General features: G+C 37.8%; 1 protein-coding gene across 5 annotated transcripts in view; it reads left to right on the top strand.

The window, feature by feature from the left end:
• The window catches only part of SEC23A (SEC23 homolog A, COPII coat complex component), a 66,563-nt gene that overhangs the window by 48,049 nt on the left and 1,805 nt on the right, over nucleotides 1–16,709 (top strand). For all 5 annotated transcript variants that reach the window (XM_043556029.1, XM_043556031.1, XM_043556030.1 and 2 more), the window contains 3 exons: nucleotides 1,401–1,487; nucleotides 3,260–3,415; nucleotides 5,680–5,745. In XM_043556029.1, coding sequence (XP_043411964.1) covers nucleotides 1,401–1,487; nucleotides 3,260–3,415; nucleotides 5,680–5,745 — 309 coding nt within the window. The remainder of the gene's footprint in view (nucleotides 1–1,400; nucleotides 1,488–3,259; nucleotides 3,416–5,679; nucleotides 5,746–16,709) is intronic.

Below are 16,709 nucleotides of genomic sequence, written 5' to 3'. Positions count from 1 at the left end.
ATTTTGTAGCTAATTTGTCTGTTTTACCACTTAAAAGTATATAATGACTATATGTGAAAATAATATTGAAGAATGGTCAGTATAAAGGGGGTATTTATAATATCTCTTGATTCATGATCTCTCGTGATGCCTTTATATACTGTTTTGTAAAAAATAGTTTATAAAACATTCTATTTTGTTACTATAATTTTTTTTTTGGTAGTTTGTCATAGTTTCTACTTTTCTAGAAAATATAAGGTGTTAATGTGATGGTCTCGTTATTTATTTGGTCTTGTAGTTCTTTGAATCAGGAAAGAAAGTTTTAGGGATTTTGTTCTAATTTCAGAGTAATATATGTAAATTTAGATACCTGTAAAATGTAGATTACTGTTTAGAAGAAATTTGGAATCCCACCATCCCTATCACCTGCTGCTGTTAAATTCTAACCTTGCCATTTAATCCATGAACACCATTAGCTTCATTTACTTAAGGCTTTGCTTTTGGAGTTTTCCTCCTTCCTGCATCATCACCTGCTGTTCCTCTGGATCATTCTCATTAACATAGAACCCTAAATAGCACCCACGTTAAAAACCAACAAACAGAACCACCTTTGGCTTCACATTTTTTCTAATTGCCACCTCATTTCTTTGGTCTCAGTTGCAGCTAAACTCAGTAAGTTACCTGAGTAACTGTATGATCTCACCTCACATTCTCTTCTCAACCTAGATTATTCAGATTCTTGTCCCTAACATTACACTGAAACAACTCTTACCAAGCAGCTACCAATGTCCCACATCTTGCCAGAACTCTCAACAGCATTTACCTAATGAGGATTGTCCTTAGAAACCTTTTGTCCTAGGCTTCACTGACACCTGCAGTTCCTACTAGTTTTCTTCCTAATCACTGCCTGTTCCTTCTCCGTCTCCTTTTGCTGACTTCTTCCTTTCAGATCTCTTAAGTGGTGGCATGCTCTAGGGCTCTATCTCTGGATTCTTCTCTGTCTTCCTTTCTCTGAGTGATACAGTATAATCACATAGCTTTAATTACCATCTTTATGCATGTGATACCCAAATTTATGTCATTAATTCTGGCCACTCCCTTTCATTTTCTATTTAGAACTATTTTTCTGTCTCCAAATTTCCCCTTTCCCAAGCTTTTTGTCTGTCACTCAGTGGGGTCATCACCAGACTTAGGAGTTATCCCTGATTTTCTCTTGGCTTTACTCTGGTTTTCTATTGTTACTTTAGTTGTTGTGATTTCTCAGAAAATTAAAATATACTGTAAGAATTCATGAAAGCAAGATGTCTTAAGTTGTAAGGTAGAAATTCAAAGTTTTAAAAATATCTTGGAAAGATCTATTTTGTATCTTTAAATAATTTATTTTTCCATCTTCCTCTTCTCTCATTGTTTTCTTCCATTAGCCGGTTCTTCTTGATAGCAGCAGTATTCTTGCAGATCGCATTCTTCTCATGGACACGTTCTTCCAGATTTTGATTTACCATGGTGAGGTAAGATTCCATAGCATTTAAAGCTATGCATGTATGTGCAATAAAGTCTTTTTATTTATGGAAACTTTCCCCTCTTCACTAAATGGCTACTGTTTCCTCTATGATAAACTTTTATTTCCATTTTTATAAAATAGGTTTAAATATGATTTTTCCTACTACAGGTTTTTAGACTTCATTTGCAGTTTACCCACCTGTGGTTATTTTGTGCATTTGTCTACATATGATTCAACAAGTGGATTTTACACAAAGCATAGTATTGTGAAAGTAAGGACATTGATATAAACACAGGAGTATAATACTTTTGATTTTACCTGAAGACCTCAAGAGGAGAAAAGTCTGCCTTTGTCAGTAGGCAGGCTTTCCCTTTCATTATTTCACGTAATCATTTAAAAAGTATTCTGTATGATGTGTATAAAGCACTTTATTCTTAAAAATATTCCACATGATCTAAAAACTCATTTAAAGCATAAGTGAATTAAAATTTATACCTTCTCTTTTTTTTTTTTTTTTTTTTTTTTTTTAAATTTTTTTTTCAACGTTTATTTATTTTTGGGACAGAGAGAGGCAGAGCATGAACGGGGGAGGGTCAGAGAGAGAGGGAGACACAGAATCGGAAACAGGCTCCAGGCTCTGAGCCATCAGCCCAGAGCCCGACGCGGGGCTCGAACTCACGGACTGCGAGATCGTGACCTGGCTGAAGTCGGACGCTTAACCGACTGCGCCACCCAGGCGCCCCAATTTATACCTTCTCTTAATTGGAATGGTAAATTATTGAAAAGAGAAGAATATTTGAGTAGTCAGTAAACTTTAATTCAGTTCTTTAGCAGAGGTCTGTTCATTCCTGCACTTACTCAGCAATAATTAAATGCTTTCTCTGTATAAGAAAGTACTGTTTTCTGGATGCCTTGAAAGATAGAGATTCGTTTTTCATAGACCCACACTCAAACTTCTAGTCTAGAATTATAGTAACTTGTGCAGATTTACTTTTCCAATTGTTTTAGTTGTGATTTTAGATTTGCACTGTAAGAGTAGAAGTGTTACTCAAAATATCCTTTTGAGTAATATTATCTAGACCTTTTAAAAGATTTACTGATTATTGTTTTTAATTGATATCAGTACTAATGTCCTTTAATTTTTAAGAATAATGCCTATTACATGACAGAGTGAAATATTTTGCTTTTGTGTGTGTGTGTGTAATTTTAAGTAGCTTGTTAATGTAATTAAAGGAGAAGTCTGAAATGCACATGACTGTTCCTCTGTTAACTACAAAGATATAAAGTGATGCAGAGTATGTATTGACTGATGCAGTTAAGTTAGAAACCAAACCAAATTTAAATTTTTGGTCGATTTAATCCCATGCTTTTTGGAGCCATTACCTTAATAAAAGAATTGACTCAGATGCTCTTTCCAGGCATATTTATAGTGTTATTGCTATTATTATTAAAGTTTTTATGTTTTCATGTCTTGCTAGAATGTAACTCCATTGATAAAGATTTTGTAATAGTCGGTGATTAATTTTGAAGTATATGGGAAGTCTTCTGTTAGCAAATTTTCTGGTTTATTACTTCTTTTTACTTTTAAAGGAGAAGTAACCTCATTTTTCATGTATTTACTCAAAAATACGTAGTATTAATTTAAAACCTGAGATAAATGAAATAATGATCTATAGTTTTCTTATTTTCTGAAGATTAATTCCTTTGTAAAAATCTCTTAAAGATTTTGAATAGGTAAGAAATTAAAAGTAATAATTCCTTTAATTGTTTTAAAATTAGACCATTGCACAGTGGCGCAAGTCAGGATACCAAGACATGCCAGAATATGAAAATTTCCGCCATCTTCTACAAGCCCCAGTGGATGATGCCCAGGAGATTCTTCACTCCAGATTTCCAATGCCAAGATACATTGATACTGAACATGGAGGTAGCCAGGTAAGTACAGTTAATTTGCTTGTTGCTAGTTTTGTAATGAGTTGTTGCTATTTGCCTTCTGACTTTAGTTTGAATAGACTGCTTCCCAAAGCAAGTAAAAGAGGGAGGAGATGGATAGGAGGAGGTTTACAAGGGAAAATATGCTTGCTTTTTGCCTTAGCTTTGAGTGCAAAGCAGTGGTTATTGACTCGTTACCTAAAGCTAGCAGTTTCTCCCATCTTCTGCTACCAGCCCAGATTTAATAACAGAGCCAGGATGGTGTTATGGTGGTTTGTCTGCTTTAGCTGAGCAAGAAGAGCAAGTTGGAAAATAATTTAGTGTACCTTTTTCAGTGTAATTTTCTTTAATCTGTGTATTTAATGAAAAAGTCTATGAATATGAAGTTTATGGTAACAATTTTTTGTTTTCTTTATTCTGTCATTTCAGGTTTCTAGAAAATGTTATGTAATAGGAAAACATTATGATATTACAAAAGGCTTTGTGGTTTTTAGAATTATTAGGATTAAATAAGATACATGTACATATACACATGTACATATATGTGTGCATATAGCCTTTCAGAAGGCTAAGTTGAAGACCCCTTAACATACACTCTTTTTTTTTTTTAAATGTTTATTTATTTCTGAGAGAGAGAAAGTGCAAGCAGGGAAGGGACAGAGAGAGAGGAAGATACAGAATCCAAAGCATGCAACAGGCTCTGAACTGTCAGCACAGAGCCCAACGTGGGGCTCAAACTCATAAACTGCGAGATCATGACATGAGCCAAAGCTGGACACCCAACTGACTGAGCCACTCAAGAGCTCCTCCCCTTCGCCTTTTTAAATTTAATTTGAGGTTGAGAGTAAGTGGGGGAAAGGGGCAGAGGGAAAGACAGCGAATCTCAAGCAGGCTTCATGCTCAGCATGGAGCCTGATGTGGAGCTCAATCCCATGAGCCTAGGATCATGACCTGAGCCAAAATCAAGACTTGGATGCTCAACCTACTGAGCCACCCAGACACCCCCATACACTTGTTTTTTAACTTTGTTTTTATTTATTTTGAGAGAGAGAGCAAGCAGGGGAAGGACAGAGAGAGAGAAAAACAGAATCCCAAGCAGGCTCTGTGCTGTCAGCATAGAGTCCGATGTGGGGCTCAGTGTCATAAACCATGAGATCACGACCTGAGTAGAAATCAAGAGTTGGACACTTAACCGACTATGTCACCCAGGTGCCTCAGGTGCCTCTGTACACTCTGAAAACACTTTTTACTTCTCCCTTGTAATTTTATTAGAATTATAATAAAGTAATTATAAATTATTATAAGTTTGTTTCTCTTCTCCTTAAAGGCAGGGATCTTGCTTCATTTATTGTTGTATCCGTAGTGCCTAGTGCAGTATTATAAAGTAGGTGGTAAATATCAGTAACTATTATTCAGAAATGATAGCAGTTATTTTTAGGATTTTATTATATGTATAATAGGAGCTACCACGTATTGAGAATTTGCAAAGCTGATAGTACTTTACACACCTTATCCCATTGGACCCTCCTAACAATTCTGTTGTTACCTCCATTTTACAGATAATAAAACCAAGACTTAGGTTACTTGTCGCCAAGGAAACACAGTAAATGGAGAAACTGGGATTTGAATCTAGGTGTTCTGACTCTAGAGCCAATTTTCTTGTGTTAAGCTGCTTACTCATAGAGTAGAAAATGATTTTGTGTTGTACTAAATTTCAAAAGATAGGACTGCTTGTGTTCTTCCAATATGAAATTATATTCATGCCTGGTTCTCTCATCAATGTCTTACCATCTTACCATGTATAGTGCTATTTTCTGCTTTTATTTTGGTTATTATTTTTACAATGATATGACTTAATGGATAGATGGTTAAAATGTTAGGTAACTTGTCTTATGGAATAGCCTGCAGTTTAAAAAAGTTTGAGAGTCATTGTTTAAAGAATGTGTAGGTCACTTTTTGGAACTTCAGACCTCTGATGATGTTTCAGACCAAGTGTTTAGTAAAATTCACACTAATCTTGTCCTACTTGTTGCACACATAATTTTTATATACTGAATTTTTGACTAATTTATTATTTGTTATGAATGTATGATTTAGAGAGAAGAGGGTATATTTATTTGTAACATGTAGTGGCCTACATATTTCCAAAATTAGTTCATTTTTAAAAAGTTGCCTTTTAATTAAATTTTAGATCACATAATGTATTTGTTTGGCTCATATTAACTAAATCTATTTTTGATGGATGTTATTTCTTCTTTGCTTTTAAGGCCCGTTTCCTGCTTTCAAAAGTCAACCCTTCCCAGACTCATAATAATATGTATGCCTGGGGACAGGTAAGTGTAAATAGTGGATTTGGGAAATTGTTTCTTTATGTATTTATAGTTTGTCGTTTTAATGAGAACTACACATTTTCCTACATATTTGCTTCTCTCGCTCTCTGCCCCTCCCCCATTCACATTCTCTCTCTCTCTCTCTCTCTCTCTCTCAAAAAATAAACATTAAAAAAAAAAATTTTGGGGCACCTGGGTGGCTCAGTCAGTTAAGCATATTTGCTAATGATTTCTGTTGCAAAAGTAATGAAAAAATGAGTAGAAAATCGAACTAAGCATTTGGTGGCACCATAGAAAATAAAAATTATGTCAAATAGAATTCCTTCATATCCCAAGTTTAGTACTACACCCTTGAGACAAAAAGCAATATAGTGTATAAGATAGGAAGTGATGATTTAAGCTAATACTAGGACATGAACTACAAAAGGGCCACACATAGTAAGTTGGAGAGGTCAGGGATTGTAGTTGAATAAGAGTGGCAGGAAGCCTGGAAATCATTGTTAATATATTTTAATTTTTTAAATGTCCTACCTCTTGATACAGTATATCAACATTTATTGAGTGTCCAATGTACAGGATTCTGTATTGGTACTTTAGAGTACATAGTGATCATCCATTTTTTTTTTTTTTTTTTTTTTTTTTTTATGTTTCAGGTTCTTATTTAAATTCTAGTTAGTTAACATACAGTGTAATATTTGTTTCAGGAGTAGAATTTAGTGATTCATTGTTTTCATCATCCCTGCTTTTTTTTTTTTTTTTTTAAATGTTTATTTATATTTTGAGAGAGACAGAGACAGAGCATGAGCCGGGGAGGGGCAGAGAGAGAGGGAGACACAGAATCTGAAGCAGGCTCCAGGCTCCGAGCTGTCAGCACAGAGCCTGACACGGGGCTTGAACTCACAAGCCATGGGATCATGACCTGAGCCCAAGCCAGACACTTAACCAACTGAGCCACCCAGGTGCCCCTTGATCATCCCTGCTTTTAAAGAGTTTGTAGTCTAGTATTAGGAAAAGATACATATCTGAGTAATTAAAATACATGAGTCATTATAAGATATGTTCTTTTAGAAAGATATAAAATATAGAGGGTTTAGAGAAGGAAGAGAGGAAGAGAGCACATGGTGGCAGCAGGAGACAGTGTGTGATAAGAAAAGAGCTCAGGAGAGGGGACATTTCCTTATAGAATGGTTACTATTTGAAGAAGTAGAAATTGTATGAGGAAGGGAATTCCAGGTAGAGGACAGTAAGGTACAGGGACATATAGGGATGAATAGAACAATAAACTGGAAATGTATTGTGCAGTTAAATTGTAGAGGATTTTGAATGCCAGATTGAGTGCTGAGGAGCTGAATCTATTGGTAAGTAATAAAACATTACTAAAGGCTTTTGGGCAGAGGAGCAAATTTGAGTCTTAGAAAATACAGTTGAATCTTAAGATTAATTGAGAACAGTGTGTAGGTTGAAACTATATTTCGAAGTAATCCAAATGAGGGGGATTGAAGGCAAGATAGTGAAAAGGAATAGATTTTGGTGATATTTTAAAAGTGGAACCAGTGAGATTTGCTAGAAGTTGTAGGAAAGTAAAAGTTACTCTAAGGCAAGATCGCTAAATGCAAAATCTGAATTCTAATTGGATTCTAGATTAGAGAAAACAGCTATAAAGAACATAAATGGGATGATTTGTATCCCATTTGAATATGGACCATATATCAGATACAGGTATAATATTAAATTTCTGGAGTGTGATTCTGCTGTTGTGGTTATATAGGAGGGTGTCCTTGACCTTGGGAGATATATCCTGAAGTGTTTGGGGGTGGGGCACCTGATTGGCTCAGTCGGTTAAGCATCCGACTTTGGCTTAGGTCATGAACTTGCAGTTCATGCATTTGAGTCCCGTGTTGGGGTCTGTGCTGACAGCTTGGAGCCTGGAGCCTGCTTCAGATTCTGTGTTTCCCTCTCTCTCTGCTTCTCCCCTGCTCATACTCTGTGTATCTTTAAAAAATAAATAAACATTAAAAAAAAAACTGTTTGGGGTTAAAATATCATGAAGTGTTCAACTTACAGAAATGATTCAACAAAAAAAAAAAAAAAAAGGAGAGGAAGAATATATAGAAACAAAGCAAATGTGGCAAAATAAAATGTTAATCAGTGAATTTAGGTAGAGTATGTGGGTGTTCATTGTACTTTTTTCTCAACTGTTCTGTAGGTTTGAATTTTTAAAAAATAGTTGAGGGAGGGGCGCCTGGATGGCACAGTCAGTTAGGTGTCCAACTTCGGCTCAGGTCATGATTTCGCAGTTTGTGAGTTCGAGTCCTGCGTCGGGCTCTGTGCTGACAGCTCAGAGCCTGGAGCCTGCTTCAGATTCTCCTTCTCTCCTTCTCTCCTTCTCTCCTTCTCTCTCCTTCTCTCTCTTCCTTCTCTCCTTCCCTTCCCCCACTTGTGCTCTGTCTCTATCAAAAATAAATAAATGTAAAAAATAATTGAGGGAGTACAAGGTAAATGTAGGGTTTTGAGCCTGGGTAACTAGGAGAACATGTGCCAGTAAGTGGGAAGGTAGAGAGAAAACGTTTGATTTTAGGTACGTTGAGTTTGAGGTAACATCTAGATGGCCAGATTGAGCAGGCTGTTAGAAATTTGGGTTTGGTGATGAGGCAAGGATGTGAAAGTTGATCATGGACAAGTTATATTTAAAGTCATCAGTGTTACTTGTCCAAGGAGAGTGCAGAGAGGTAGAGGAAGGATGAGATAAAACCTTGAGGAAGTACAAGTGGTAGGAGTATTTTATAAATAATCACAGAGGTGGGAGGAAAATGAAAAGAATACTATACCATGGCATAATAGGTGAGGGAGGACTTTATAGAAAAAAGAAGCAAGAGAGTTAACAGATTCTGAGATGCTGCAGATGTTTGAAGGAGGGTGAGGGTAGATGGATTTCAAGGGTCATTTGTGGCCCTGGTAAGCAGTTATTTTATTTTATTTTATTTTATTTTATTTTATTTTATTTTATTTTATTTTATTTTATTTTATTTTAATTTTTTTAATGTTTGTTTATTTTTGAGAGAGAGACAGAGTGTGAGCAGGGGAGGGGCAGAGACAGAGGGAGGCATAGAATCTGAAGCAGGCTCTAGGCTCTGAGCTGTCAGCACAGAACCAAACGTGGGGCTCAAACTCATGAACTGTGAGATCATGACCTCAGCCCAAGTCGGACATTTAACTGACTGAGCCACCCAGGCACCCCTCTGGTAGGCAGTTTTATTTAAAAAAAAAAATTTTTTTTTAACGTTTATTTATTTTTGAGACAGGGAGAGACAGAGCATGAACGGGGGAGGGTCACAGAGAGAGGGAGACACAGAATCTGAAACAGGCTCCAGGCTCTGAGCTGTCAGCACAGAGCCCGACGCGGGGCTCGAACCCACCGACCGCGAGATTGTGACCTGAGCCGAAGTCAGACGCTTAACCGACTAAGCCACCCAGGCGCCCCTCTGGTAGGCAGTTTTAAATAGTGGTTGAGTAGAAGATAGATTGTAAGGAATTAGTGGGTGCTAAAGAAGTGGAGGTTGTAATTGTAAATGGTTCTTTTCAAATTTAGCCTGATTTCAAGTAATAGGATAGAAGGTTGATTGTTATTAGGGTAAAGGCATGGAGTTTATTTGTAGACCAAGTGTAAGATGCTGACAAAATAACAGGTTATAACAGCTTATAGATATTTAAGATCCTCAAAAGCAGATCATGTGATCACAAGCACGATATGGAGTTTCAGCATTGGTAAGGAGGCAGGACATTTATTTCTGCAAAAGCAAATGGTATCAAGGGTGATGACAGAGAAGGACATTGAGGAGAGAAAGCTCACATTGGGTAATTGCCTATTTCTTTTCAGTAATGGTGAATTATTTGCTAAGAGTGAGAAATGCTAGGGGTAAAGGACTAGAAAATAGAAAAGATGTTAAAACAGCTATAAGGAGGGGTGCCTGGATGTCTCAGTCGGTTAAGCATCAGACTTCGGCTCAGGTCATAATCTCGCGGTCCGTGAGTTTGAGCCCCGTGTCGGGCTCTGTGCTGACAGCTCAGAGCCTGGAGCCAGTTTCAGATTCTGTGTCTCCCTCTCTCTCTGACCCTCCCCTGTTCATGCTCTGTCTCTCTCTGTCTCAAAAAAAATAAATAAACGTTAAAAAAACAAACAAACAGCTATACAGAATATAAGAAAGCAACAGCAGGTAAATAAGAAGCTTTTACAGCAGTGAGGGGCCACTTTATTTACTATTAATTTCTGTAGCTTGCTTCCATTATGTTCTTTAGCCATGCTTTATAGTTCAGGCATTGCATCCAAGATGATAGACTTTGGGGGGTGATTTAGCACTTCAGATAAGAAAGATGGACACATTAAAGGGAGTGCAATAATTTAGAGCAATGTTAAATGACTATGAAGTTCAGGCTGGGTAGAAAATAAATGAAGCCGTGATTAGGATGAAGATGCCTTCTGTTTGAATATAGAGGTGCCTCAATATTTTGCCCTCATTTCTCTGCATACACTCTTCTTCTGGGCAATTGCATACATCCTGTGTCTTCAGCTTTCATCTGAGGCTAACTTACAAACCTCTCCCTTTGGTTTGGCCTCACATTGAGCTATAGACTGTTACACATCACTTGAGTTTCCTGTAGACATTTCATAAGCTGTGTGTCCCAACTTGAACTTCTCTTTCATACCATCTTGTTCTGCCTGACTTTCTCATTTTTACAGAGGGCCCCACCATATCTCATTTCCCAAGGCTTGGAACTGTAGTCATTTGCATTTTATTTTCTCCCTTCTGTCTCTAACTGTTCACAAATGGTTGGATCTATTTCCCTTATCTGTTCCCTCCTTTCCTGGTCACTAACTGAGGTCAAGCCCTGTTACTATTCACATAGACTGTCAGTGTTTCAGCCCTTTTCTTTCCATTTTGGCACTGGCCAGAGTAGTCTCTGTAATGCAGTTCTTGGTCAGAGTACTTCCTAGAAATCTTTAATCTTAAATAACCCCTTATGGAATTACATATTAACTCTTTATAAGACCTTCTTTTGAGGGTCATTTATGGCATAATCCAAATAAGTTTTCCCACTTTTAGCTACTGTTTAGTCTTATTCCACTTTGAATATACTAAGCAGGTTACCCTCTGTGTGACTTGTCCCTATCACCACTTGTACACATGGTAGCCGTCCATCAAGGCTGAGTTCAAAGTTCACTTACTCCTTGAAATTTTTTCTGTCATTGCATGACTTGATTTGTATACTATCTCTGCCCCTTCATTCCTTATTTTCATCCATTAAAAAAAATTTTTTTTTAACATTTATTCATTTTTGAGAGCGAGAGAGACAGAACTTGAGCGGGGGAGGGGCAGAGAGAGAGGGAGACACAGAATCAGAAGCAGGCTCCAGGCTCCAAGCTGTCGGCACAGGGCCCGATGCGGGGCTCGGACTCATGGACTGCGAGATCATGACCTGAGCCGAAGTCAAGACGCTCAACCGACTGAGCCACCCAGGTGCCCCTCATCCATTTCTGTTGCGTCTTATCCCTCCCGTTAGTTTGTAAGTTACTTGGGAGTAATAGCTATGTCCTTTTACTTTTTGACTTTCCACAGTACTTAAACGTAGCATGTATTGAGTATTACAGATCTGGGCAGGAGAACAGAGATTAGAGTATGGGAGCTTTGTGGAGGTGTTCAGGAGTTAAGGAGCATTTATGATATAGATAAATAAGTTGAATCCATGGTCTAAAAGTTCTGAAAGGTAAGGTTTTTATAGTGAGGACAGGAGCTCACTCTGGGAAGATGTAGAAAGAGTATATAGCACATGAGAGTAAAAAAATGTATGCCCATATAATGGATATACATATACATCATCAGTATCACCCTCTACCCCATTCCACTTGCTGTAGAACAAAAAGCCAACTATGACGTGGAATTTTGGAATACAGAATGTACCATAAGTCAGCCTTTCCATTATACTTTAGTTATCTGAGTACTGGTTTTAGTTCTGGATCTCACAACTAAAGAGAAACTTGTTTAGGGAAAAAAGTTGCAAGAAAACAGGAAAGTAGCACCAGTTAATAAAGTTCATGGAAATGGTGATTAATCATCAATATGGAGAAGGGGAGGTTGAAGGATACTTTAAAATAGTATTTGTCGGGTCCCCTATCAAATGCTCTGAGGGGCCAGGCGACTAACAGATGAGTGAAGCTGGATGAATATAAGAAAATCTGATACTCTTCATTGTGAAGAGGCAATACCTGGGGTCAGAGGGCTTATGGGAAGGATACAGAAATCCTTTTCCAAAGGGGGTAACTGTTCCTCCCCTCCAGCTGATTGTTGCCATTCACATAATTTAGTTAACAAAATGTTGTGAGCCCACATTAATGCAGACCAAATAAAATATATCTTTGTAGCTTAATTTCTACATTAAAAAATATAGTTTAGGGGCACCTGGGTGGCTCAGTCAGTTAAGCGTCCAACTTCGGCTCTGGTCATGATCTCACAGTTCATGGGTTTGAGCCCCGCGTCTGGCTCTGTGCTGACAGCTCAGAGTCTGGAGCCTGCTTCGGATTCTGTGTCTCCCTCTCTCTCTGCCCCTCCCCTGCTCACACTCTGTCTCCCTCTCTCAAAAATAAACAAACATTTAAAAAATTTTTTTTTTAATGTAGTTTAGATCATGTAAATAATAACTTGCTTCTTGCTTTTCCGGGTTTAAATTACAACATGGGGGCACCTGGCTGACTCAGTAGAGCATGCGACTCTCGACCTCGGGGTCGTGAGTTCAAGCCCCACATTGGGCATGGAGCCTACTTAAAAAAAAATTACAACGTGGAGATGTAGTTGGTATACTTATAAAGAACTTGTTGAGCCGTTAAACATGGAGAAACATCATTCTGGGCTGGTAGTTGAAACCTCTATAAGTTTTCAAAGTCTTCTCTTTGCCTTTTCTTCCTTGTGTATTACAGAGTTTAATACGTGCTTGATATGCATGGTAAGACTTGGTAAATATTAGTTTTTCTTGTTATCAATGGGGAAAAAAATTAAGTCTCTCCCTAAAGATATTTTAAATAGGAAAGAAAATCTGTTTTAAACTTTGAAGTTTAATTATTATAGCCTGGAAGCAAAGGCATTAGAGGCATAAATGAGAGCCCTAAGGTCTTTCTTGACCTACGATTTTTGTAAATTATGCTAATATTTTTATAGATATCATAACTAATAAATTGAATCTATGCTGTTTTAGTTACTGTGCTAAGATTTTTATGCAGTCCTATTTAATCATCAAAACACTCTTATGAGGGAGTACTATTAACTGTATTTTTCAGAAGAGGAAATTGAGGCTTATATAGCTTAAGTAACTTATCCAGGATCACATAGGCAAATTATGGCAGGTCTGGATTTGACTCTAGGCCTTTATGACTGGAGAATCTGAATTTTTAATCATTAAATTAAATTGATGATTGCTATTTAGGAAGTTAACTTCATAGCCAGGCATTTTACTAAAAATTATACAATCTTACACTTTAGTTTTCTTTTTGTCAGAAATCGAGTCCCCAGTGAGTTTTATCTATGGATGGCCTGAAGAGGGCACCACAGCAACACTGTTTCCCCATTGCTTGTAGTGCTTCATATACTAAATGATATAAAGTTTAGATCTTTCTGCCTGAACCTGGATATATTTTAAGGAGGAAAAAGGCACAGTTGAAAAATTAAGATCAATCAGCTGCAAGTTTTTGATAAGTTTGAGGTGACCGTTACTATTTATAATTTCAAATAAGATCTCTACAGTATATAAATTAGAAAATTGATATATATTTTGCCTTGACCAGGAGAAATAGATCTGAGCTTGGGTGAATTGAGGTGGAAAATGTGTAAATTGAAGAAAAATCAGGAATAGTTGCAGAAAGAAAAAATCCAAGAGCTACCAGGTTATTACTAGTCTAAGTCATATTTTTGAGACCTTTGCTTCTCTGTGTTAACTGTGAATGTTGAATAAGGAAAGATATTTCAGTGTTATAAAATAATAGGTTTTTCAGAAAAAGTAATAATGATAATAGTTGAAACGTATTCCTGTTGTGTGTGTCACGTATTCTGTTTCTTTATACAGTTGAACTTATTTAATCGTTATAACAACCATGTGAAATAGGTCCTGTTATTATCCTTATTTTAAAGATGAGGAAACTAAGACACAGAGGGGTTAAGTAACTTCCTCAAAGTCATACAGGCAGTAAGTGGCTGAGCAAGGAATTGAGCCCATGCAGTCTGGCTCCAAACTCCAAGCTGTTAATCCCAGTGCTATTGTCTCCCTTCCTTAACAAGTTTTTAAAATTCTTATAATTAGCTCATGAAAATACATAATAAAATGGACTTGTCTTTATTCAGCAGAAGTTATGGCAGGTCTGTGGCTATGCCAGACTAGAATTTACAAGAGCTATAAATTTCCATCTTACAGTTGATCCTCACTTGCTAATCTCTGAAAATTACCTAACTACTTTGTTTTAGATTTTTTATATTTACTTATAAATGAGAACTTGAGTATTAGGTGAAAAATTTAAAAATCCAGATATAAAATCTAGAAAAACTTTTAAAAAAATTTATTTATTTATTTATTTTGAGACAGAGAAAGAAAGAGTAAGTGGGGGAGGGGCAGAAAGCAAGAATCCCAAGCAAGAATCCTGGGGTTCAATCCCAGGAACTGTGAGATCATGACTTGGGCCGAAATCAAGAGTCAGATAGATTCTCAACTGACTGAGCCACCCAAGCACCCCTAGAAAACCTTTTTCATTATTAGTGGATTGGATTACCAGGGTCATTCTGTCAACACAGTTTTTATTAAAATAAAGGATAGGAATTTTCCCTAACTCTTGTTACTTAGAACCCACAGAGATCAATTAAAGTGACTTGAATGAAAAGTTATAAGAATAGTTTATTTTAAAAATTCTGTGTGGATGCCTGGGTGGCTCAGTCAGTTAAGTGTCTGACTTTGGATCTGGTCATGATCTCACAGTTCATGAGTTTGAGCCTTGCATTGGGCTGTCTGCTGTCAGCACAGACCCTGCTTCAGATTCTCTGTCCCCTTCTCTGTCTGCCCCTCCCGCACTTGTTCTCTCTTTCCCTCTCTCTCAAAAAAAACAAAAATTTAAAAATAAATAAAAACACTGTAAATATTCTTCCTTCCAACTGGCATTTCTGTTAAAATATGTGCAGTTTTTTTTTTTTTTAAAGTGGGGGGGAGAGGGCTAGAGAGAAAGGGAGAGAGAATTTCAAGCAGACTCCATGCTCAGTGCAGAGCCCAACGTGGGGCTTGATCCCGGGATTCTGGGATCATGACCTGAGCCAAAATCAACAGACAGATGCTCAACTGACTGAGCCATCCAGGTGCCCCCAAATATGTGCAATATTATTTTCCTTCTTTTTCTTTTTTTTTATTTGAGAGAGAGCTTGTGAGCAGGGGCGAGGGGCAGAGGGAGAGGGAGAACAAGAGAACCTCAAGTAGGCTCCATGTTCAGCACAGAGCCTGACATGGGGCTCTATCCCATGACCCTGGAATTATAACCTGAGCTGAAAGCAAGAGTGGATACTCAACCAGCTGAGCCACACTGGTGCCCCGAAATATGTGCAATTTTATTTTTTTATTTTTATTTTAGAGAGAAAGCGAGGGAGCACAAGCAGGAGAGAGGGAGAGAGGGGGAAAGAGAGAAGAGAGGGAGGGGAGAGAGAGAGGGAGAGGGAGGGGGGGAGAGAGAGAGAGAGAGGGAGAGAGAATCTTAAAAAGGCTCCATGCTGAGTGTGGAGTCCAGTGCAGGGCTCTATCCCATGACCTTGGCCAAAATCAAGAATCAGAAGCCCAAAATCAAGAGTCAGAAGCTCAACCGACTAAGCCACCCAGGTGCCTCTCAAGTGTATTTTAGTAGGCAGCAATAATCTCACCAAGAGAGATTTATTCCTTAGTAGTGATAAAAGCGGCAATACAGTCAAGACAAATGAGCACTTACTTTAGTACTATAAAGATTAAGTTGGGTCTGGAGCTATTCTGATTCTGCGGTGCAAATCTGATGCTGACCACTTACTGGTAATGCAGATTCTGCAAGTGAAAGGACATGGTTCAGAACAAGACTGCCCCCAACTTCAGATGCCAGCTGCAGGTGGGATCCCAGGTTCCCTGTACTTCTGACCAACTAGCTACATATCTGTGTGTGTGTGTGTGTGTGTGTGTGTGTGTGCGCGCGCGCGTGTGCGTGCGTGTGTATGTGTGTGTGGTTGTAGGAGGTGGCTTCCCCACAAGCCCCCCCTCAGGTTTGATAATTCCCTAGAACAACTCACAGAACTCAGGAGAGCACTGTTACTTATGATCACAGTTTTATTTTAAAGATTACAAATAAGGATTAGCGAAGAGACCCACAGAGTGAGGTCTGGAAGGGTTCTAGATAGAGCTTTTGTGTTCTTTCTCTGTAGAATCAGGTTGTGTCACCCTCCTAGCATTGATAAATTTGTTAAACAGGAAGCTCCACTGAGCTTTGGTGTCCAGAGTTACTTGTTTGTTTCTTTACTACCAGCCAGGATTGATTGAATCTCCAGCTCCCTTCCTCTTTTCCCTCCCTTCACCTCACTTCCCTTCCCTAGAGGTCAGGCTGTCTTAAATCCCCCCATCCCACCCTCTAATCATATTGATCTTTCTGGTGATTGGCCCTCATCCTGAGTTATCTCATCTCAAAGCATAAACTCAAGTGTGATCTGACGGCTTATGAATAACAAAGACACTATGTTTTCAAAGACACTATGTTAGGAAATTCCAAGGAATTTCCCTCTAGGGAACCTGGGACTAAGTAAGGCCAGTCAGGTTCTGTATTATACAACTGGAGCATAGGCATTATTCTGCTTACAGTGATTTTCTTGTGATTTATTTATTTATTTACTTATTTACATTTTATTTATTTATTTTTTTTTTAAAATTTTTTTTTTCAA

The sequence above is a fragment of the Prionailurus bengalensis genome, chromosome B3 (genome assembly GCF_016509475.1).
Source record: "Prionailurus bengalensis isolate Pbe53 chromosome B3, Fcat_Pben_1.1_paternal_pri, whole genome shotgun sequence".
In the NCBI taxonomy this organism is placed as follows: domain Eukaryota; kingdom Metazoa; phylum Chordata; class Mammalia; order Carnivora; family Felidae; genus Prionailurus; species Prionailurus bengalensis.
Note: the sequence above shows the minus strand (reverse complement) of the source record. Positions and strands in the feature narration are given on the sequence as shown.